Raw genomic sequence first — 23,986 nt, 5'->3', positions numbered from 1 at the left:
TATTTCCTTTAGTGATGGAATCTAGTGTTCCTAATGAAGTACAGAGCTTGTGGTGGTAAGAAACTAAATATACAAATGAGAAAAAACTTGGAATTTTTCAAAGCTGTGCAAGAACAGTCTTTTCCTTGAAGGGTGATTGATAATCAGTGCAAAATAAAGAATGTAAGCCATCATCCAGCTGCAGGAAAGAGCTTAAACTGCTGCACATAGATATTGGCAACCAAGTATGTGAGTCTCACCCGTTAAAAAAGAGGGTCTTAATCTGTGGTCTTCAAAGTGACTTCTTAGCATGATGTTTGTAATTCCAGAGAAGAGCTAAAATAGGGAAAAGACTGGAAAGAATATTCAGCTGTGGTAGGGATATACAAAGAACTGAGTTTAATATGACAGAGACACATGTAGAAGGAGAAAGGAATCAGAGTGAAGAGCTTCAGCTCAGGCTCGGGGCAAGTAAAGGGTGGCGGAAATTAGTCATGTATTAGGTTTTCTGAATTTGTCTGCTGAGCACCTGTATTAAATTTCTACAGTTGAAGACAGCTTTGGTGTGCAGCTGTCTGGGTGTCTGTATGCTTGGCACTGAGAAATTCTTGGATCAACTTACCTAGGAAAAGGAAAACATTTGAATTAGTGGTCATTCTTGCATTCCTAATGTTTAGACATCATTTCCTAAACTCACCTATGTTTAGCAAAATTTGTAAAGGAGAATGTAAAATGTTTGTTTCATTTCTTGCAGAAAGACTCTAGAATAAAGCCATATTCTACATTTAAATATCCACATCTGCTTGTTGTAAAAGTACATTGAGCAAATACAGTCTTCATTCATTCCAAAATAAGTATGACAGTGGAAAAGGGGAGGCAAGTGTGTGTGTTTTGTTGTTTTCTGACAAGGTCTTACTATGTAGTTCTGGCTGTCCTGGAACTTGCTCTGTAGACCAGGATGGCTTTGAATTCACAGAGAGGTCTGCCTGCCTCTGCCTCCTGAGGGCTGGAATTAAAGGTATATGCCACCACCACACCCAGTGTGTAATGGATTTTCAATGAAAAGTCTAGTGATGTTTTCTTTTCTTTTTAATCAATTCTGATTTGCCACTATTTTCTCTAAATACTGTAGTCAGCATAACAAGCAAAATATTTTAATGTCTTGTAAAGTTTACTGGGACAAGTAAACTTTACCCCCTTTACCTGCTCTCTCCTTGTCTTGCTTTTTAAAGATGTCTTGGAGTTGTAACTCTCTTGTCTTTAGCCTCCTTTTTGACTCTAGATGGAAGGGATCCTTACAACGGTGATTTATAAATCTTTAAATTTAAACTTTCTGAGTTAACACTACTTAGTGTACACACCTTTCCATGAATGGTATCTTTTCAGAGGCAGATCTTATGAGATCTTATTGAAAAAATGGTAACAGTTGTCACTTTTTCCATTACACTCAATATTAGTACTTAGTACATGTGTTATTTTTATAAAGAAAGAACTGATGGCTAGGAATGGGGATATCATCTCAACACTTGGGAGATGAAAGGATCTGGAGTTTGGGGACAGTATGGTTACACAGGGATGTTCTTATCTCTTAAAACAGCAAAGAAAGCAAAGGAAAGAAGATCATTATAAATACTTGAGTAGAATGTTACATTCTGGTACACATAGTAGTGCAGTGGCCTTGGAATCAGACTAATGATGTGCCTAGTTCTACTGATGCTTAGCAGCTGGGTGACCTGTAGATAGGGTTGTGGCTTAACTCAAGACTGTCTGGTACAGAGGAAAGCACTCCGTCAAGTGTTGCGACTCTAAGGCAAATGGTGTCTTGACCCCAGGATTTAAGGGAGGGAAGCTATATTAAGCAGCATGTCCCTCCCCCCCTCCCCAGAAAAAGCATTACTTTTATAGTAAAATTAAACCTTTTTCTGTGACATTTCTAAATTTAGAAAATTTTTTAGACTTTAGTATTATGTACACTATTTTTAACAATATCTCTAAATGTTTTTATTGTAGTTTGTGCTTTACAAATGGGATGGAAATTTAGAAATTACTGAGAATTTTGTAATCTGAGCCTGTTTGTCTAGCTGTTTATTAAGTACACTTGGCTACAGTGTCAGCCTATTGTTAGTATATGGATCCACAGATAAATAGACATGACCTAAGTGATGTATACAATGAATAGCCAAATTCACTACTGTTCAGAAGTATGGAGTAAAATAGCACATTTTTTAAAAAGCATACTGAGTGGGGTTGTTTTGTTTTAATAGTAATGTTCAGTTTGGCACTGATGTAGAGAAACTGTCGAACACTAGTGCAGACTGGTTAAATTTTCCCGGGAGAAAGTCTGACAGCAAGTCTCTCTTCACCCTCCCTGCAGGAACTTGCCCTGAAAGGATAGTGGCTCCTAAAGAGATTATTGACAGTGTTCAGTGGAACTTGGAGTCTAAATGTCTAGTCATATGTTTTTAGTTACATAACTGATTAACATTCTAAAGACTACAATGATATGGAGGACAAGTGCTTATAGTTTACTAATAAATAGTTTATTGACTTGTTTACCAAATACTGAGTGTGCAGTTTACTAAGAAAGAGTTGAAATGGTAACTGTTGGCACTGCTGCTCTCTGGAAGATAGGGAACAAGTTTGTACTTGGCCTTTATCCTGTCTTCATTTACTTATAGTCTGGTAAATCATTTCATAGTTTTACAATTATTTTAAAAACTGTCTTAATTAGGGTTTCTGTTGCTATGGAGAGACACCATGATCACAGCAACTCATAAAGGAAAACATTCATTGGGGCTGGCTTACAGTTCAGAGGTTTAGTCCATTGTCATTGTGGTGGGAAGCATGGTGGCATATAAGCAGACACGTGCTGGAGAAGTGCAAGTTCTACATCTGGAACCACAGGCAGCAGGAAGAGACTACTACACTGGGTGTGGCTTGAGCATCAGATCTCAAAGTCCGCCTCCAGTGACATACTTCATCCAACAAGGCCACATCTTCCAATGGTGCAACTCCCTATTTGAGCCTATGGGGGCCATTTTTATTCAAACTACCACATTTCACTTGCTGGTCCCCACAGACTTGTAGCCATAACATAATGCAAAATGCATTTAGTCCAACTTCAAAAGTCCCCATAGTCTATAGCAGTCTTAGACTCGTTTAAAAGTCCAAAGTCTCTTCTGAGATTCGTTCAGTCTTTTAACTACAATTTCCTATAAAATCAAAATTTAAAAAAAAAAATCATGGGGCTGAGGATTTAGCTCAGTGGTAGAGCACTTGCCTACCCAAGCACAAGGCCCTGGATTCAATCCTCGGCACCAAAAAAAAAAGTCACATACTTCCAACATATAGTGGCACAGGATAGACATAACTGTTCTGAAAGGAAGGAAAGAAAACATAATGAGGAACTACTGGACGAAAGTAAAGCTGAAAACCACCTGGACAACTATGCTCTGCACCTCCATGTGTGATGTCAAAGCGCTCTTCAGATCTTCAACTCCTTCCAGCTTTGTAACACATTTCTTTTTCTTGGGCTGGTTCCTCTATTAACAGTTCCCTGTTAGCAGCTCTCCTCAGGAGGTATTCCCCAGCTCTGGCATCTCCAGTATTTTGGGGTCTCCAAGGCAATCCATACTTCACCTTCACAGCTTCACACAGTGGCCTGTAGGTCTCTGTGCGGGATGCGCCTAATACATGCCTGGTTTCATCGAGAGAGATTCCATAACCCTTCTATCCTTGATTCTAAAGCCTGAACCACGTGGCCAAAGCTGCCAAGTTCTGCTACTTGCTGGGACTGAAGCATAGCCCTCCCATCCCCCTTATTCAATTACATTTTCAGCAGCTTTCTGTTTTTGATGGTTTTCTTCACTGCCTAAGCTTAGCTGTCCTGGAACTTTCTTTGTAGACCCAAACTCAGAGATCTCCAGCCTCTGCTTCTGAGTACTTGGTTGGATTAAAGGTGTGCACCACCACCACCACCACCACCACCACCACCACCACCACCACCACCACCACCACCACCCCTAGGCCCTAGGCCCTAAGCTTTTCTTTAATTCCTTTTCACTTGTTGGAGGTTTAGCTGGCTGGGATCCTGCCCTGAGGATCTTACCACTCCCTTTTCCATTTAGCATCGGGATTTTCTTTAATCTGTTTGTCCCCTTGAATACAGTATTCAGGAATACTCCATTCCATTTTCTGGTGCCCCTTTTCTCCTTAAACTGTTCATTTTGTATTTTTCCTTGCTCAGCTTGCTCCTTTTCATTATAAATCTTCATAAGAATGAACACTAATAACTACATAATAGTCAATACTAGGCTGTTTTAAAATTTCCTCTGCCAATGCCATTAATCCAAAACACTTCAATTTAGCCTTAGGCAGACTTTTTGGACAAAGGCAAAAAGCAGCCACATTCTTAGCAAAATGCCACAAAAATAATCTCCAGGCCACATACAAATATTCTCTGAAGCCTCTTGAGCCGCCCTCAGTGCCACCATCTTCCTTGTTCCTATTAGGATGGCCCACTAAGCGTCACACAAACTGCATTGCTATTTGTTTTGTTTTGTTTTGTTTTGTCTTTGTTTTTTCGAGACAAGATTTCTCTGTGTAGCCCTAGTTGTCCTGGGACTCAATTTGAGTCCAGGCTGACCTCAAACTCTCAGAGGGCCTCCCTCTGCCTTCCAAGTGCTGGGATTAAAGGTGTGCCACACCACACCCATCTTTAGCTACTTTTCTAATCCAAAATCCACAAACAATCCTCCAAACAAAAGCATGGTCAGGCCTATTACAACAGTACCCCAGTCCTTAGTACCAACTCCTTAGTTAAGGTTTCTATTGCTATGAAGAGACATCATGACCACAGCAACTCTTGTAAAGGAAAACACTGAATTGGGGCTGGCTTACAGTTTAGAGGTTTAGTCCATTATCACCATGACAGGAAGCATGGCAGCATGAAGGCAGACATGGTGCTGGAGAAGGACCTGAGAGTTCTATATCTGGATCAGCAGGCAGCAGGAAGAGACTGCTACACTGGCCTGGCTTGAGCACCTGAGACCTCAAAGACCTCGCCCACTTCCCTCCCAATGACACACTCCTTCCAACAAGACCACACCTCCCAATAGTGCCACTCCCTATGGGTCTTTGGGGGCCATTTTTATTCAGACTACCACAAAGGCCAAGTAAGGGGCTGAAGACAGCTCAATTGGCTGAGTACTTTACAAAGCATGCATGAAGCCCTAGGTTCAATTTCCAGTACGTACCTCATAAAGGGGAGACAGGAACATCAAGATCTTCAGCTACATGATGAGTTTGGAGCCACCCTGAACTATTTGAGACCCTGTCTCAAAAACACAAAATGTTCAGTAAAAACAGGAGTCATGCTCTTGGGCACTGTTGTCTGCACCCCAATAATGCAATGAGAGGTGGCATTGTTTCCTTGGCCTTAGGGGTCCCTCGTTTCTGTTGTTGTTTTGACTCCTAGTCCTTTCCAATCTGTTATTGCACAAAGCTTTCCATGCTGTTACTGTGCAGTGCTTAGGAAGGTGTGTTTCTGTTTATCTAGCAGGAATTCTTAGAGTTAAAAGGCAGAGTAGTCTGTGGGAACAAATTTGTCCTTTTTATACCCCAAAACCTCAAACCCCAATGGAATTTTTATAGCACATTATTGCAGTGGAAAATTGAGCATATGCTTCACGAAATAGCTAAGTCTTTTCTGTTTAGTAAGGACATCATGCGCTATGAAAAAGAAAGTATTCTAGCAACCACTTATTTCCCCTAACGCATGTTTCACACAGCACAATGCTAGTCATTGGTGATCACCCTAGGATTCTGGAATATGACCAAAAGATCCTTTTGGTGTTCCAGATTTTAAATCTTCAAGTCATTCTTAACCTTCAGGAGATAAGGCTGTCAAAATTCTTAGTCCCGATTCCTAAGTTGTCCATGTTGACTTTCTCCTCTGCTTACATTGGAAACGAAGAGGTCTGAGTTAAGTGGACTCTGTTGTCTTGGTTCCTTTGGTGTACTTCCACTTGCTTTTCTTTCCTCCTTAATAATAAATACAGGCTCTCGGGTTGGGGACTTAGCTCAGTGGTAGAGTGCTTGCCTAGCAAGCGCAAGGCCCTGGGTTCGATCCTTAGCTTTAAAAAAAAAAAAAAAATACAGGCTCTCATGGCAGAAAATGTATTGCTCAGTGACAGCCAAACAATATCTTTTAATACTTTTAGGAGAGAATTCAGAGCCTGAAGCAGAGTATAGACTTCATGGCTGACTTACAGAAAACTCGGAAGCAAAAGGACAGAACAGATGCCTCCCAGAGTGGGGAGGACAGTGGCTGCTGGCAGCGAGAGAGGGAAGACTCTGGAGACGCTGAGACACAAGCCTTCAGAAGCCCCACTAAGGACAATAAAAAGTAATGCATTTTGGAATATGAAGGTTAAACTTTTTCTTTTTTTTAAAGCCAGACAGGACTATTGTTTCAAGTTTGACTTGGGCAAACCAGTCCCCATATGTCAGTGTGGCCTTTCTTGGCATAAAAGTCTGTTTCCATAGTCTGGTTTCCCTCTTGTCATACAGAGCACTGTGAAGAATTAACCAAACAGCTCACAGAACAGTTCCGAATCAACATTTTTATTAGTTGTAAGACAGCAAAGGAAGGAGTTAGAGTGTCAGGGAGTTTGTTTCAGTAGAACTAGTGGATAGCTGGAATATAGTGTATTCTATAACTGCATTCCATAAAGTACATGGGCTGGCACTGAGGTGTGTACATGTCTTCCATTGAAAGCTACTGGTTCTGGTGTCTGGCCACTGATTACCCAGCACCTCACTTCCACCCATATGGAAAGTTAGAATTAATAGTTGGGATTTCTGCTCTCATAATGAATGCAAAGAAAGTTTAAATTGTATACTTCCTCTTCAAAATAATACCTGAATTAAAATTTATTTTCATGACTGTACTAAAAAAAAAATGTGTAATACAAGTAACACTAGGGCCCTTTGCCAGGTTGCTGGGGAGTGATGTTTTAATTGGTGACTGGAGGACAAGTGTCTCTACTTTTATATTCGGCTTTGGGATGCCTTTTAATAGTTTTCATCTTACTTATTTAGATCCTTCTTTATAATTTTGTGTTAATACGTGTCTCAGGAAAGACAAAGATGTGCTTGAAGACAAATGGAGAAGCAGCAACTCGGAGCGGGAGCATGAGCAGATTGAGCGAGTTGTCCAGGAGTCGGGGGGCAAGCTGACAAGGCGGCTGGCAAACAGTCAGGTGAGGCTCTCCTTCTCTCCACTGGCCTGTGTCTCTGAGACAAGTAGCTTTTTGGTTTCTCGTGTACTTTTAATTTTGTGTCTGCCATAGACCATTCCATCCCTACCAGATGCACATAAGGGTCTATAAAGTATGACTATCCTGGTCTCTGTTATTGAGGGTTTTCTTCAGGTGTAGGGGGGAAATCACATACTTTATGTTGTTTTTTGAGATGGGGCATCACTATGTAGCACAGACTGGCCCTGAAGTAATGATCTAATTGTCTTAGTCTCTCAGAATGCTGGAACTGCAGGTGTGCATTACCATGCCTGGCAGCAGACTTAAACATTTTGAACTAACACTATTGATTACATTGGTTTTACAACCAAGTAGAGTTATACATGGCTTTGGGTAAATTTCTTGCCCCCTCCCATACCTCAGCCCCCAGCAGTCATGAGTCTGTGGTATTCTGATAGTTTTTGTTTTATTTTGTTTTTTATAGTTTGGGAGAACTAATGGCCCAGACAGCTTTTCAGAATTAGATTTTCATCTTCATTTATCTAGCACATCAATAACTGTAGACACAGGTGGCTGTGAAAGTCAGTGTTCTGAATTTAATGATAAGCCTATGGTGTTCATTTGATGGCTATGCTCTGTATATATAGACTATGTTAAACTTTACTTCACCTGGTAACTTTGGTTATTTCAGTGTGAATTTGAAAGAAGAAAACCAGATGGAACAACAACATTGGGACTTCTCCATCCTGTTGAGCCTGTTGTAGGAGGTAGGATCATAGTTTCAAGACTCTGTGTGAGCCTGGTACTATTTGCAAAGAACAGTAAACTGCTAGTGTGTTAATCTGACAGTTCACAGGAAAAAGGACTTATTACTGGGTACAGTTTGAGAGGTTTCTGTCCATAGTTCTTGGCTTCATTGATTCTGAGCCTCTACTGAGGTAGAACAGGTGGTAGGAGTGTGCAGTGATAAATCCAACTGTTAGCCACTAAAAACTTGTCTGGGTGCTGTGTTTCATGAAACAACAAGCTTAGCTTCTGCTTCTACTTATGTTCTTTTGTTTAATAAGTAATGCATTTTCATACTGTCATGAGAAACATAGTAGGAAAGTAGAAATGGGTAATAACAGAATTCCTACATTTAGGAAGTAATGTCCACTAGTCATTGTTTGCTGTGGGCACATCCAGTGTCTTTGGAACCCAACATAAGGTGTATGAAGGGAACAAATGAGACAAGTCCCTTACCCCAACACCCTGGAGGTTAGGTAGAAGGAACACATGAAACATCACAGAAAGAGAGGTCTTCCAGAATTGAGTATTCCTTAATTACCTGTCTTCAACTATAAGTGCCCCAGAGGACTAGTTCAACCATAATTGTAGCTAAGGTAAGTGTGGCTACCTAGCATTTGATAAGAAGGGCGGGCTTCCATAAGGAGTTGATGTTTAGGTTGATGCCATAAGTGAGTTAAGTGGTGGGACCCCAGCAAGAATTCCGGAAGCAAAGGAAGAGCTTGATGCATTTAGAGACTAATTGGTGAGCCAACATTCAATGACCAGTAATAGGACTAGCTCAGTTGATAGACTGCTTGCCTGGCATGAGCAAAGCCATGCCCAGCACCGTAGAAATTAAGTGTAGTGGCAAATATCTCTAATCCCAGCACGGGAAATGTGGAGACAGAAAATCAAGAATTTAAAGTCATCCTTGGCTACACAGTAAGTTCAAGGCCAGCCTGGGCTACATGAGATCCTATCTCAAAATGCCTCAGGTTTCTTAAGTGTTGGATTATAGATACATGCCAGTCTGTCATGGGAACTGTTTTAATTAAAAAAAAAAAAAATCTCACTTTTAGATAAAGTGTAACGTGATGATGGAGAATTCCACAAAGCAATGGAGTATACTGAAGAGGACCAGGTTTATAGTCTAAGCCACATACCTTTCTGAGTTCAAATTAGCTTAGCTTAGAAATGGGTAGAGTGAAATCTTCCCAGCCTCCTTCATACTGCATTGATAACATCTCTGTGGATCACTGCCATGTGTACCTCCTTCATTGTGCTGGGTTCTATGTCCTAGAGCCAGGCTACTGCCCTGTAAGACTGGGAATGACAACCGGCCGACTGCAGTCTGGAGTGAACACCCTGCAGGGCTTCAAAGAAGATAAAAGGAACAGAGTAACCCCAGGTGAGTCTCCTACCTATTTAAGGGAGTTGGGAAAGGAAAGTGCAATTATAGTTCATTCACTGGCTTTCTTGATGGTATTTTTGCAATAGCAGTTCATCATCAGATTCGAAAGAAACTGAAAAAAAATGGCTATCAGTAATGCAGAGTTCCTTTTTCCTTTCTTTATGGTAATAACTCATTTGTGTTGATGCTCTGTGGTGCAGGTGGCCCTCTGTATCCAACTCCAACATACTCATACAAACCAATCGAAAATAGGACAGAATAACACAGACTATCCTTATCTCTTAAACAATACAGTGTAACAGTTATTTATATCCCACTGGATTCTTCAAGTTGCCTAGATATGATTTGATGTGTAATGGAGGACATGTGTAAACTCGAGGCAAATATATCTGTGGGGACTACAGTCAGTCTCCAAGTATACTGAGGAATAGCTGTGCCTGTTGGGAGTGTCTCTCAGATTTATGTACAGGTCAGTGAAGTTAGACAATGCAGTCTTTTAATAAAACCAACAAGTATATTAACAATTTTAAATGATACTATAGTATTTAATTTTTTAACAGTATTATACTTGAATTATGGACCCTATAGTTCTTATGCCCCACATTACGACTCTACATTTGCCAATATCAGCAAAGATGATTCTGATTTAATCTATTCGACATATGGGGAAGACTCTGACCTTCCAAACAATTTCAGGTAAGCCGCCAGTTAGTACTCTGAACATGCTTTTTTCTGAAATATTAGTATACAAAGTGTGATTTGTAGATAGACCTATAAAGTTATCCGGATGACAGAAAATGTGTTTGTAGTCTTTTAGAGAGAACATATCTTCTTGATACTGGCCTTTGTAGTATTTTCTAATAGAAATACCTTTTCTTTATAGATTTATTTTATTATTTCTTTTATTAGCACTATTATTATGTGTATGAGTGTTTTGCCTGCGTGTAGGCATGTGCCTGGTGCTGGAGTTGGTCAGAAGAGGGTATTGGATCCCCTGGAACTGGAGTTACAGACAGTTGTTGGCTGCTGAGTGGGTCAAATCCAGGTTCTCTCTCTGTTACAGCAACAAGTGCTCTTATCTACTGGGCCAATTCTCTGATCTCAGAAATACCTTTTGATTTGGTTTGGTTTTTGGTTTTTGAAGACAGGGTTTCTCTGTGTTGCTCTGTTCTTGGAACTCACTCTATAGACCAGGCTGACCTCAAACTCAGATTTCTGCCTGCCTCTGCCTCCTGAGTGCTGAGATTAGAGGTGTGCTCTACCACTGGCCGGCTACAGAAATACCTTTTTAAAGATGTTCCTGATACTCAAGTTTGGGATCTTCTTACATCAGAACCTGCTCTGCTATAACACTTTTGTCAGTTATGTTTCAGACTTGGTCAGTTTAAGAACTCACAAAGCATTTTCCTAAGCCACGAAATGTAGGCCATGATGACTTAATTGCTAAAGCAGCCGGCATACAGGACAGATTGACTGTCGTGTGCCAACCAAACCACTGTGATTGCTCCCAGCCATTCCTTTCATGTCTCAGTGGGTGGGTAACGTCGTAGTCCTCCTCAGGACGCTGAGTACTTTTTATCTAGTCAGCTTAATGAGATACTGTCCTAGTTTACAGGACCATGGCCCAGGGTGGGATATTGAACCTGAATTTTCTCTTCTTGGCATTGGTATCTTGTTAACTTTTATTATGTTCAAGCATTTAATCCAGTAGATTAACCAGTCCCCTGGTTTGGGGGTTTTGTTATTGTTTGGTGTTTTGTTCATTTAAATTTGGGGTGGGGGTGTTTAACTCTGATCACTCATGTTAGTGTGTGTGCTTGTGTTTCTCGACGGGGTCCCTAAATTAAGAAATTGGCTCTGGTTTCAGATTGAGCAGTTCTTATCCTTAGACTGCACAAAACGGGACACATTTGCTCGATTACTCATTGAGGCTGTCCACAAGTTAGCAGTGTGTACCCACTATGTTCCAGACATTCTTCCCAACATCGAGGATTCTATAACAGAACCATGCTCTCCTGTCAGGTAGTGACAGAGCTTTGGAGCAAGACAAAGTTGCCCAAGCAGAGGTAATGCTGGGTTCAGGAATTGACACGAGAGGGACTGGCGGTGCTCCTTTCTGAAAGAAGGGCATCCTGGCTCTCAAGTAGCTGAGCAAGGGCCCAAAACTGAGAGTGTGCCTGACCCAGCCAAGAGTATAATGAAGAGCTATAAGGGGCAGACAGGTGGAGGGGAAAGCAGTGGTCACAAGGGTCACTGTAGGAGATTGCTATGAGGACTTGGTGGTGGTGGTGGATCAGGAGCTGGTTGGTGGCACATAGAGTTGTGACCCAATCTGGCTTGTAATTCAGAAGGGACTACTTGGACAGGTATACAAAGCATGGGCTACAAGGGTTTCTGAACCAGGACATGAGCGGTAGACAGGGAAGGAGCCATTGTGGTGTTGAGGGTTAGTAATTAGTAGGTTTAACTGGATGGTAAGAAGCTGGGATGATACCAGGGTTTTCAGACTTGCAGTCTACTAAAAGGGGGATGATTTTAGAACACCACTTGGGCAAACTAGCTGATAGTTCAGTTTGGATTATGGTAAGCTTGTGATACCTGTTTATGCAAACAAGGGTGTGATTTTTGAGGTTTTGGTACATAGGAGAATCCTGAGTTGAGTAAGATTATTAAGGGGAACTAGCAAGAAGCCCCAAGACTTACTTGAGCCCCATCTTTGACATCTTCATTTTCTTTGGGGATCCTCAGAAACATTTCACTTTTGCTTCATTTTTTTGTGTTCTTTCATCATGGTAAATTAATCACTGGTAAGTATGTAGGTACAGTGTTGTTTGTGAACAGAATGTTTTGTAGTATATATAAACCAAGGGTAACTAATGGGAAGAGTTGGCTGTGGTAGGGGACTAAGCCATGGAGACTACTTCTATAGAAGTGATTTTCCCAACTCTTTTTTTTTTTTCCCAGCATTTCTGAGTTTTTGGCCACATGCCAAGATTACCCGTATGTTATGGCAGATAGTTTACTGGATGTTCTAACAAAAGGAGGACACTCCAGGAGTCTACAGGACTTGGATGTGGTAAGCACACTGCTGAAACAGCGGACTGTTTATAAATGGCTTTGAAGCCCTAGACAGCCAATGTTATGAGACCAGGGATTAACCAGTGTGACAGCTGAACTCCATTCCCCCTGAAAGGACAGCCTGCCGTGGGTGGAAGACAGTGAACGGAAAGGAATAAGTCAGCTGCCAGGATCCGGGAAAGCTAGAACATGGCCATGCCCTACTAATTTTGGTAAGACTCAGAAGTAGGGTTCAGAAGTCAGCAGGTGCCGTGCAGCCTAATGAAATGAAAAGGAGTCTTGCTCCTACGCTGGGAACGAAGCTGGCTGACAGGATGGAAAGTGTGCTTTTCCTTGCGTGCAGTCATAGCACCGCACTAGGAGCCTCAGAAAGGAAAACCTTCCCCACTGACTCTGTTGTGAACAGTTTGTATCTGGAATCATTCAATAGTCCTGACTCAGAGACTAGACCTCAGAAACATTCCTGTTGATGTCTAGAATGTTCTGCTCACCAAATTAGAGGAGTCTCGGAAGTCTTTTTTGTTTGTTTGTTTGTTTTGTTTTTGTTTTTTTCAAGACAGGGTTTCTCTGTGTAGTTTTGGTGGCTGTCCTGGATTTCGCTCTGTAGACCAGGCTGGCCTCTGCCTCCCGAGGGCTAGGATTAAAGACACGTGCCACCGCCACCCAGCAGAAGTCATTTTTTTAATGTTTAGATTTATTTATTTTTATGTATGTGAGCTGCCATGTGGGTGCTGGCTAGCAGACCCAGGCCCTCCTCAAGAACAAGTGCTCTTAGCCCCAGAAGTCATAACTCTTAATGGTGCTATGGCCCCAGTGCCTTATCCTCTGGCTGTAACTGCACAGATGGTGATGGTCCCTTGGATGGCTTAGCAAGTAGAGTCAGTAACTCAGACTCAGTGACTTCTGTTGCAAATTCCTACGCATGAATTACTTTCCTTAGATCCTAAAAGATACCTTTTCATCTGTTCAAAGATTAGATGTACTTAATTAATCCTTCCCCTTAGCTAATTAGAATTAGTAGTTACCTAAAATCGGATTGCTTTGATTTGGTGGCTATAGTAACATATTTAAAATATGGTCTTTCTGCCCTTTGATCTTGCAGCTTCTCTTCTCAGAATTTATCCTACAAAGTAAAGCAAGGGCTACACAGGCAAAGGATATGTGGCTTACAATTTTTAGAAATTGGAAATGGGCTAAATCAGAGGATAAACCTTCAAGAAAAGACAACACTTTTTTTGATGTCCATAATGTATTTTTGTTTGTTTGGGGGTTTTTGTTTGTTTGTTTTTTCAGAGACAGGGTTTCTCTGTGTAACAGCCCTGGCTGCCCTGGAATTCACTCTGTAGATCAGGCTGGTCCCAGACTCACAGAGATCCACCGGCCTCTGCTTCTCTAGTGCTGGGATTAAAGGTGTGCACCACACCCAGCTAGATGTGTTTCTTTTTTTATGTGTGAATTATACTAATGTACATACAGTCATGGTGGATCACCTACATTCTGTGGCATTTGTGTTTTACAGTAAGCCTCTGTTTCTTTAATGCCTATTAGACTCTAAAGCTTTTTCCTGTCTCTCCTTGTCAAAGATTGTATATTTAGATATTTATGTACTATTTACCAAATATATTCTTAAATATATAACGGTGTTCTAGGAAAAAAAAATTTTGAGACAAGGTCTGTGCAGCCCAAGCTAGCCTCAAACTCATTATACTTCTGCTTCAGTATCCAGTTGTTAGTTTATAGGCATGTACCACCACACTTGGCTGTGTATAATCAGACATGGATCTTAGCATCACTAGCAACTCACAAAGACTCAGAATGCTAATAATTATATTTATTAATTTTGGTTTAAAAAATATATTCTTGGGGCTGGAGAGAAGGCTCAGTTAAGAAAACTGGCTACTTTTCTAGAGGACCCAGGTTCAGTTCCCAGCAACCACGTGGCAGCTCACAACTTTCTGTAACTCCAGTTCCAAGTGATTCAACACCTCACACTGACATACATGCAGGCAAAACACCAATGCACATAAAACTAAAATAAATAAATCATTTAAAATATGTATATTTTCATAATCTGCATAATTTTCTTTTGCCACAACGTTTTCTATTGACCTTGCTATTTGCATTTACTGTTTGCATAAATAAGTCTTTTCTTTATTCACACAGTCATCACCTGAGGATGAAGGCGAGCAGACCAGAGCCCTGGACACAGCAAGAGAAGCAGAGGTGCTTACATTCCATTCCTTAAATGGAGAATAAGTTAGGAGACCTAAATGATTGGGCATTGTTTATTTTAAGATGACAGTACTAGTTGGGGCTGGTGAGACGGCTCAGCAGGTAAAGATGCTTGTCACAGGAGCCTGGGGTGGAGTTCAATCCTTGGAGTCTGTACAAAGGGGGAGGAAGAGGAGTGACTCCCCACAGATTCTCCTCTGACTTCCAAAACAGCTGTGTGCCATGTGTACCCCCCACCCACAAACACAAGAATAATTACTTTATAAAAATGTATTAACTGAGTATCATCTGGAATAAAAGAAGTAATTTGGGGAGTTTAGAAGTAGCTCATGTCATAGACAAGCATTTAACGAAGGGAGCCCAAAGACATTTTTCCACAGCGTAACTGCCAGCATGCACCCTCAAGGTTGGGGGACTCATTGCTCTCAGGAGCAAGGACAGGGCTGGAAGATGCATACAGGACACACACTCAGTGAGCTCAGGGGCAGGTAACTCAGGATTCCCAAGAAGAGGAAGACAGGGAGTGAGACTGTGTAGGTGGGAACCCAATGAGGAGTTTCCCGTGCAGTGCTAAAAGGCTGAGATTTTCTCCTAGAAGATAAAAAGTGGGCTACTGTGATAAATTATGAAGAGAGGGACCCAGGGCTACAGGGCTGTGTAGAGAGACCCTGGTTTTTGTTTATTTGTTTGTCTGGTTTTTTTTTAAAAGGCTTGTGAGACTTGTCTTAAGCAAAAATAACTTAGCTTATCAGTATAAAGGAAGAGAATCTGAACTTGGGAAATATACCAGAAGATTCCTCAACTATACAAAAGAGAGACATAATAAAAAATTGACAAGACCTGGTGGGTAAGATAGGAGGATGTGCAGGGAAAAGGACCTTTGAGAGAAAAGGCCCAGAGAGTTTCTGTTTTGATAGGTGTGTTGGGTACACTGCTGGAGGTATGGGCCTGGAAATCCAAAGTCTGGGCTATGGTATGAAACTGATAGGTGTGATTCAAAATTAATTTTATTTCAGCCATACAAGTGAGACTCTTCAGGGAGAACTTGGAAAAGGTTGAAGGATAGAACCTTGGAGAAGTCCACAGTTGAATAATGTATGAATCCCAAGAAAGGAGGGTTAGCAGAAATGGAGCAGGTTCAGCAAGATTGAAAGCTGTAGATAAGCCCAGTGAGGGGCCCTTGCAAGTGTCATTTCATAACCTTGATCAGCACATCTCAGTGAAATAATAAAGGCAAAGGATAGACCTCAGTAGGTCACACAATTTGAGGACACTGATCTATATAGGGTGGTCTAAGATTGGACAGACTCAAGCCAAACATTAACTGAAGGAAAGAAAACTTGTGACATAAAGTCCAGCTAAAGTAGATGGTAATTAGATAGCCATGTCTTCCTCAGTGAAAGCGGATCCAACAAGATCTTGTGTTTAGTGAAAGAACAAGAAAGGAAGTCAGATAAAACAAACGGGTGGGCAGAGTTGTAGGAGTCCAGCTGAAGTGTTGAATCACAGGTACACACTTTTTCTGCACTGCACACTCCTCACCCCTGTGTAGGCAGCCAGGTCTTCAGATGGACTGCACTTGGAGCGCAGTCAGCGCCCGAGTAAAAATGGAACCATGAACTTTTAGTTCTTATTAATTGATGCATTCTTGAAAAGTTGTGTGGAAGTTATGGAAACTCTGAGTCTTAGGATTCCGAAAATAAAACTCTACTCTTACGACATCGTTCTCTCGTGCAGTACTGATGATCTAGCTTTGGGGCTTGAGGAAGACCCAGGGAGCTGCTAAAGCTATAGATCTCTAGAAATGCAAGTGGCAAGTGTGGAATGGCTGGCTGAAACGGACCTTTGAAGGCATTGCCATCGTCACCAAGCACTTCCCAGTTTAGACAGTGACAGGCTCTTAGTACTTTGTCTTCAGAATGGTTAACATATGAATCAAATGGTGCAGATTGCATAAGCTGTCATGTCATTAGAGAGAAGTGTGGGTTTATGCATGCTTTTGGCCAGGATTTGAGAACTATTTTTAAAACAGTTCTTGGAAGGCATGATCAAAATTATGATTGTGAGGTGACTAGGTGGAATAACTGCTTGTAAGCACAAGCTAGCACACTGTTTTTCCTTGGCCCTGTCGTGGTTTAGCAGGTTCCAGTACTTAACTTCTTTTTCGCTGTTGATGCAGACTGCACAGGTGGAGCCGGCAGGGCGTTTGGGGTCCAGCAGTCAGGACAGGCTCACAGCACTGCAAGCAGTGACAAGCTTCGGAGCTCCAGCTGAAGTCTTTGACTCGGAAGGTGGGTGTCCAACACAGGCAGTTCAACTTGCTGCCGTGTCAACACTAATTAACCTAAGGCTTCTACAGGAATATCTTGGCTATCTGGGTTTAGATACTAGTAGAGCGTGTCTGTACTCAGTTGGAGTAGAAGCTAACCATAGCAGACCTGGGACCATAGATCAAACACAGGCTGCCTTTGTTTTCTTCAGTGTTGTCTTCTTACCACAGAGGCTGAAGTGTTCCAGAGGAAGCTTGATGAGACTACAAGATTGCTCAGGGAACTCCAGGAGGCACAGAATGAGCGGCTGAGCACCAGGCCTCCTCCCAATATGATCTGCCTCTTGGGTCCTTCTTACAGAGAAATGTACCTTGGTATGTCTGTCCCAGTAGTGGGGAGTAGAGCAGGGCTGGGTGCATGAAAGAAAGGCTTCCAGCAAGTGGCAGTTCCGGAAAGTAACTGCAGTGAACACCACACCATATAGTATTTCTGCATCTACACATTTACAGTTCTGTAGGCTGCTTTTCTTGAATTACCAGCCGTTAGGTAGATGGCCCAGTCTGCAAAGTATTTGTCATGAACACATAAGGAGGGCCAGAGTTCAGATTCCCAGCATGCACCTCCAGCCTTAGTGGGAGGGTGGAAATAGGCAGACCCTGGAGCTCACTGGCCGGTCTAGCCATGTCAGTGTACTTTAGGTTCAGTGAGAGACCCTGTCTCAAAAAATAAGGTGGACAGTAACTGAAGAAGAGAACTCACATTCATTGACTTTCAGCCTTCACATGCATGCACACATCTAGGTGGCATACACTTAAAATTCCACCCCTTGGGGGGAGGGGCTGAGGCAGGAGGGTTTCTGTGAATCCAAGACCAGCAAGGGCTACATAATAAGACTCTTTTAAAATAAGTCTAAAGGGCCAGGCGCACATCTTTAATCCCAGCATTCAAGACGCAGAAGTGGGTGGATCTCTGAGTTCAAGGCCAGCCTGGTCTATAGAGTGAGTTCCAGGACAGCCAGGGCTACTCAGAAATCCTATCTCAGGAAGTTTGGAGGGGACGGACTGTCTAAATGAACCATTTTGGTACCCTGAGCTTTTTTTGCCCCATTTTTCCTAGCTGAACAAGTGACCAATAACCTTAAAGAGCTCACACAGCAGGTGACCCCAGGGGATGTTGTGAGTGTCCGCGGAGTCCGCAAAGCAATGGGGATCTCTGTCCCTCCCCCCACCGTGGGAAACAGCTTCATAGATTTGACAGAAGGTAGGTGCCCTGTTTCTGTGGATGGGAGACACTTACGAATAAAAGGAAAATTGACCCTTTTTCCCTTAGTATGAGTTAAGAACCTTTGTCTGGTTTGATTTTGTTTCATGTAATTTTTGAGATTAGCATTCTAAGTCATAGGTTTTATCATGGCTTTTTTTTTTAGTTTTCTTCCCATCGTGTTTAAAGATTTGATACATTTATCAGAAAGCTATAGCAATGACTTAATGCTAGGCTTCCCCTTAGCTGTGAATGTGTCATGGAGGGCTGGCAAGCAATGCTTCTACTGAACACTAGCTTCCCATTTATAACCCCATGGGACAAGAATGCTGAGTGCTGTCTTCCTTCTTCAGAGTGTGAAGAACCTAAGGATACTCGTGCTGCTGAGTGTGGGCCTGACGGGAGCTGAAGTTGCCTGGTATTTGATTATACTGTGTACATATTTTTTTCATTCTGAATTTGGAGGTGCTTTTCAGAAGATATTAACTATTTGTAAATTGTGTTTTAATTAAGCTTTGGAACAGTTCCTTTCAGTGTTCCAGAAATTGGACTTGTATTAGGAAATAAAGCTGAACCTGGGACTGTGAGGCTTGCTGATGTATCAGCTAATTGCCCCTTGACTTGGTCTGACTTGGGTCTAAGGATAGCCGCCACCACACACCAGTCTTTTTCATGATCATCTTTCAAAACAACAGGTCTTCAAAATAAATTCATTCCCCATTTTTCACATTTTCCACACTCATTAGAGAAATTACAAGCAGGTAGTTGTAAGATCTGCCTTACCAGAGCTCATCTGAATAACAATCTGAAAATAGTCTTGTGAGCAGGCCATCCTAGTGGCCTTTCAGACTGCCACTAGTGCTGTTTGATTTAATTGACAAAATCCAGCTTTATTATTATGGTTGTTGTTGTTGTTGTTGTTGTTATTATTGGGTGTATGTTATGTATACATTGGGTGCATGCATGCATGCCCTGGTGGTGGTATTATTATTATTATTATTATTATTATTATTATTATTATTATTGGATGTATGTTATGTATACATTGGGTGCATGCATGCATGCCCTGGTACCTGTGTAGAGGTCAAAGGACAACCCTTGGGAGTTGAGTTTCTGCTTCTGTTGTGGACACCATGGATTAAACTTAAGTCACTAGACTTGTCAGAAAAGGCCCTTTTACTCACAGAACCCTCTCACTGGCCCAGGACCTGGATTTTTTGTTGTTGGTGTTGGTTTTTGTTGTTGTTTTCGAGACAGGGTTTCTCTATATAGCTTTGTGCCTTGGAACTCGCTTTGTAGACCAGGCTGTCCTGGATTTTTAAGCATAGTCCTGTCCAGTGAGATTTTTGTAGCATCACACCATGAAAGTGAACACACTCAAGATAATGTTAAAGTTTCCTGGTGTGGTTCTGTCCTCTGTGTACCTGATGGGAATGGTGTCCTCATTTATGGTTATTAGGTGCTACATCTAACCCCAACATACAAAAAGAAACAAAAAAAGTGGGCTAGGAGATTCATGGCGATAAAACATGTCTAGTGAGTTTTTATTGTGGGTTGGGGTTTTTGTTTGTTTGTTTGTTTTTTAGTTATTTGGAGCCATAGCAAAAGGACACACAAATATGACCAAATGATCCTTAGACACATAAGAGTCTAGAGCTTAAAGGAGAGCTTGCCTCTGCTCAGTTTTTCCAAGGCCACCTGTTTCATGCGTGCCCCTGAATCATTTCCCTTTATCTGAAATATAAAGGTCAAGTGACCAAGCAGATTAAGTAGGAGACCATCAGATATTTTCCCCTTCTATCTCTCATCACTGGGCTGAGATGAGTGATGATTTTTCTAAATCTGGATCAAGATCTAATGTGTTTGAAAAGCAAGCTGGGTATAGTAGCTCACACTTAAGAGTCCCAGTACTTGGGAGGCTGAGATAAGAGGATTGCCATGAATTTGAGTCCAGCTAGGTTATATAATGAGACCCTGCCCCCCCCAAAAAAGGTGGGGATAGGAGCACTGGAGAGATGGCCCAGCAGTTAAGAACACGTACTGCTCTTGCAGAGGACTAGTCAAGTTCTTGGCATCCTCATTGGGTAGCTCAAAGACACCTGTAACTTTAACTCCAGGGAATCTCATGCCTTTGGCCCGCTCAGCAAGCACTGGCACATGCATACACATATACACATGGTTTTAAGATAAATAAAATTTCAATGTTGATATACCCTAGTTTAGTGAACAGATGTAACACCCTTTTACAGAGCCTGTCTGCAAAATATTTAGACCAGAAGGCATACCTATTTTTTCTTAATTTGAAATCATTATTAAGCCAGAACAAGGAAAGTAAAGAAAAGTTGATTCTCCCAAGAAATTATAGAAGCTGGGCATGGTGGTGCATACCTTTAATCCCAGCACTCAGGAGGCAGAGGCAAGTAGATCTCTGTGAGATCAAGGCCAGCCTGGTGTGCCAACCAAGTTCCAGGGCAGCCAGAGCTACACAGAGAAACTGTCTCAAAAAACCAGCAAAAGAAATTATAGTATGACCCTTTTTTGTTTTCTTTTCTTTTTTTTTTTTTTTTAAAAAGATTTATTTATTATGTATCAGCATGTATGACTGCAGGCCAGAAGAGGGCGCCAGATCTCATTACAGATGGTTGTGAGCCACCATGTGGTTGCTGGGAATTGAACTCAGGACCTCTGGAAGAGCAGTCAGTGCTCTTAACCTCTGAGCCATCTCTCCAGCCCCATGTATGACCCTTTTGTAGATTATTAAGCTAATAGAATTAAAAAGTCAATTCAAGTGTGTTTATATCAAGTCTTTTAGATCTTGATTTTAGTTTTTAAAATAGAGTTTAAGGGCTGAAGGGTATAGGTCTGTTGGTTGACTGCTTGAGGGCTAGCATTTGTGAGGCCTGGAGTATGCGCTCCAGCAGCACATTAGTTGGCCACAATAAGCAGCAAGTGGAGGGTGCCTCGGTGGTTAGTGCTTATGCAAGCTTCACAGCCTGAGTTTGGATCCCTAGAACCCAGGTGAAAAGCTGGATGCAGTGGTGTGCATGTCTGCAATCTGCACTCCTATAGGAAGATGGAAGGCAGAGACCAAAGAACCCTGGACATAGGGTAGGCCTGCACATACAGGAACATGCATACACACACAGAAAGTGACTGGCTGTGGTGGCACATGCCTGTAATGCTAGCACTCTAGTAGATACTGGAAGATCAGGAGTTGAAGGCTTAAGGACAGCCAGAGTTAAAGGAAACCTTGCCTCAAATATTTAGGCAATAACCCATAATTCACCAATAGATCTACTTGCCACAAGTCAGTTCCTGAAGACCCAGAAATACTTTAATTCAAAACCCCTTAGGACATTCAGGTTTTTAATTGTCGGTAACACATAAAAGAGCCAGGCACTGGTTTCTGAAAATGAAACAAAACACTGAGATAGATGTTACAAAGCTATAAATATTAAACATACAGAACAAACCATAGTTATTTGCTTGCACCTGCTCAAGGCATTGACCTGTTATCCATGAAGTACACAGTAATGATCATCTTTTGTCGGGAAGTGTCCTTAAGTAAGCCAGAAGACTTGGGGTATTACTTCTGTAGTCGGTGAGGGCCACCTTAGTGGAGATCCTGAAATGAATCCTTGACCCACAGAAGGGGTTTTTTTTTGTTTGTTTTTTTAAAGTTCCTATGATAAAACAAGACACTTGTGAAGAAATCACTTGGAAATTAAAAAACAAGTATGTGCATAACTCCCAAGTGATTTTTTTTTTTGTCAGTTACACTCTTAAGACCTGAACAATAACTTAAAAATACTCCTAGCACAGTGCTTCAATTGAAAATAAAGAACAATGTGTGAACAGTAGCCAATTATTTTTCAAGCTAGGATTTCAAGCTAGGATGTCTGTTGCTGGAGGGGAAAAGTAACTTGGATGTTGGAAGAGTAGAAGTGTGTCGGCCTCTGGGAGGCTCATTCCTGCTCTGCTCCTGCTCCTGCTAGGCGTGAACTGCATCCGTGGACTTGGCAGGAACCTTCCAAGTGGGAAGCCCTGACCACTGCTAGATTCCTTTGTGCAAACTAGAACCAGCCCCTCTTCCCTGGGCTCCATAGGACACAGTGCTGGCAGATAGGTCCTGTCTCCTCCCATCTGCATCCCTGACTACACATCCTTGGACAAAGTCCCAGGTAAACCTCTTGGTCAGGCACCCTGGCTACACCACTTATATCTTTGCAGACTCCTGTGTGCATGATTTTCTGTACTGTATGTAGTAGGCTCTTGGCGACTTCTAAGAATACCATGATGTAGTGAAGTTCTGTGGCAGTAAAGTCACTTCCAAAAAGGAGTGGGATGTTTGGTCATCTCTCAGTTTGAATGGTCTGGAGCTAAAGCACAGTAAGAGACCATCACATAAAGATGGCTTTTGCCTTGACTCGTTTGAGTGAGAATAACTTGGCATTTGTTGAGGGGCTCAACTCACAGGCCAGGGACCTCAACATATGTTCCTACCAAGTAGATTGTAGTTGCAGCTCTGCCATCAGCTCAAAAGATTGGAGAAAGGGCAAGAGGTACATAGATTATCCAAGACCTCTATACCATGGAAAAAAAGCTGGCCATGGTAGTGCACATCTGTATTCGAAGCATTCAGGAAACTGAAGCAGGAAAGTTGAAAGTTTGAGGCCAGCCTAGGCTGCCTTGTTTCCAAAAAAATAAATAAAGTGCAGACAGAAGAACTGAAACATTAGACCTCATTTGTATACTTTCAGCTTCCTGAACCTTGTCCCAAATGACTTACATCAAAAAATGCTTGATGCAGCTCCAAGGCTTCTGCTCCTTGCATGTTGCTGTGAGCCCCATTCCTCAGAACTCTGTTCCTACAGCCAAGCTGATCCTGTTAACTGACACTGAACAGCAGTCCTGTTTACATGTGGTCAGTGGTTAAGACGAGAAAATAGACTAGAAAGCAGATTGTTGTCTGGCATCTAAGAGTCCGTACATAGTAAAGATAAAACTCCCATTAATAACATATCCATTTCAAACATAAACCAGAGTTGATAAAAAGTGACATGTCAATTAGGAATTTTTCTCTACTGTTTGAGACTACCTGCCAATATGCACACTGTTTTCAACTCCATTTACCAGATGCCTACAAGAGAGATTACTATCCCATGGTGGGACTGATGGGAAGAGGGAGGCTTCAACCTATGCAAGACAGCCTGGCTGAGCCTCCTGGAACCAGGAGAGGGTTTGTCACCCTGTATGTGCTGTTCACTGGCCCCCAGGTGGGTGTTAGTCTTGGTCATGCACTAAGGTCTCTTCCCCAACACCCTGGGAACTGTAGAGGCTGAAGCGCAGAGGTTCTGTGGACAACTCAGTGGCTGCTTCAAACAGATCTGATGCATGTGTCAAAGCCATCCTGTAGTGCAAGTCCAAAGAAGCCACACAGCCAACTGCAACTGGCATGGGGCTGCATTCTTGGCTCCTTCAGGGAAGGAGACTGACTACCAGACACCTCAGTTCAGTCCCAGCCCTTGAAACTTGGCAGTGTCTGTACAAACAAAGTAAGTCCGCAGCTCTCCTTTGCCTTTAACGTTGATCAGCCCTCGGCACTCACAAGAATATCCTAGTCCCTGGAGGATGGTGCATGTCTCTTCTGTAACCTGACATGAAAAAGAGCAATGTGGGCTGGGTGGTGGTGGTGGCGGCGGTGGCGCACGCCTGTAATCCCAGCACTC

General features: G+C 42.1%; 2 protein-coding genes across 4 annotated transcripts in view; one reads left to right on the top strand and one right to left on the bottom strand.

The window, feature by feature from the left end:
- Positions 1-22,892, top strand: part of Brd7 (bromodomain containing 7) — a 37,458-nt gene extending 14,566 nt beyond the window's left edge. The window contains exons 7-18 of one of the 2 annotated variants that reach the window (XM_036188088.1): positions 6,201-6,385; positions 7,118-7,241; positions 7,930-8,005; positions 9,307-9,414; positions 9,978-10,113; positions 12,382-12,493; positions 14,659-14,718; positions 16,907-17,018; positions 17,228-17,371; positions 18,114-18,257; positions 18,611-18,675; positions 22,253-22,892. In XM_036188088.1, coding sequence (XP_036043981.1) covers positions 6,201-6,385; positions 7,118-7,241; positions 7,930-8,005; positions 9,307-9,414; positions 9,978-10,113; positions 12,382-12,493; positions 14,659-14,718; positions 16,907-17,018; positions 17,228-17,371; positions 18,114-18,257; positions 18,611-18,666 — 1,257 coding nt within the window. In that variant the 3' untranslated portion in view covers positions 18,667-18,675; positions 22,253-22,892. Of the gene's footprint in view, positions 1-6,200; positions 6,386-7,117; positions 7,242-7,929; positions 8,006-9,306; positions 9,415-9,977; positions 10,114-12,381; positions 12,494-14,658; positions 14,719-16,906; positions 17,019-17,227; positions 17,372-18,113; positions 18,258-18,610; positions 18,845-22,252 lie in introns of those variants that run through there. The other variant, XM_036188087.1, reaches the window with a different exon arrangement.
- Positions 22,893-22,925: 33 nt separating this feature from the next.
- The window catches only part of Adcy7 (adenylate cyclase 7), a 39,550-nt gene continuing 38,489 nt past the window's right edge, over positions 22,926-23,986 (bottom strand). For both annotated transcript variants that reach the window (XM_036188086.1, XM_036188085.1), the window contains exon 26: positions 22,926-23,911. In XM_036188086.1, coding sequence (XP_036043979.1) covers positions 23,765-23,911 — 147 coding nt within the window. In that variant the 3' untranslated portion in view covers positions 22,926-23,764. The remainder of the gene's footprint in view (positions 23,912-23,986) is intronic.

This window comes from Onychomys torridus, chromosome 5 (genome assembly GCF_903995425.1).
Source record: "Onychomys torridus chromosome 5, mOncTor1.1, whole genome shotgun sequence".
NCBI classification, from domain to species: Eukaryota; Metazoa; Chordata; class Mammalia; order Rodentia; family Cricetidae; genus Onychomys; species Onychomys torridus.
Note: the sequence above shows the minus strand (reverse complement) of the source record. Positions and strands in the feature narration are given on the sequence as shown.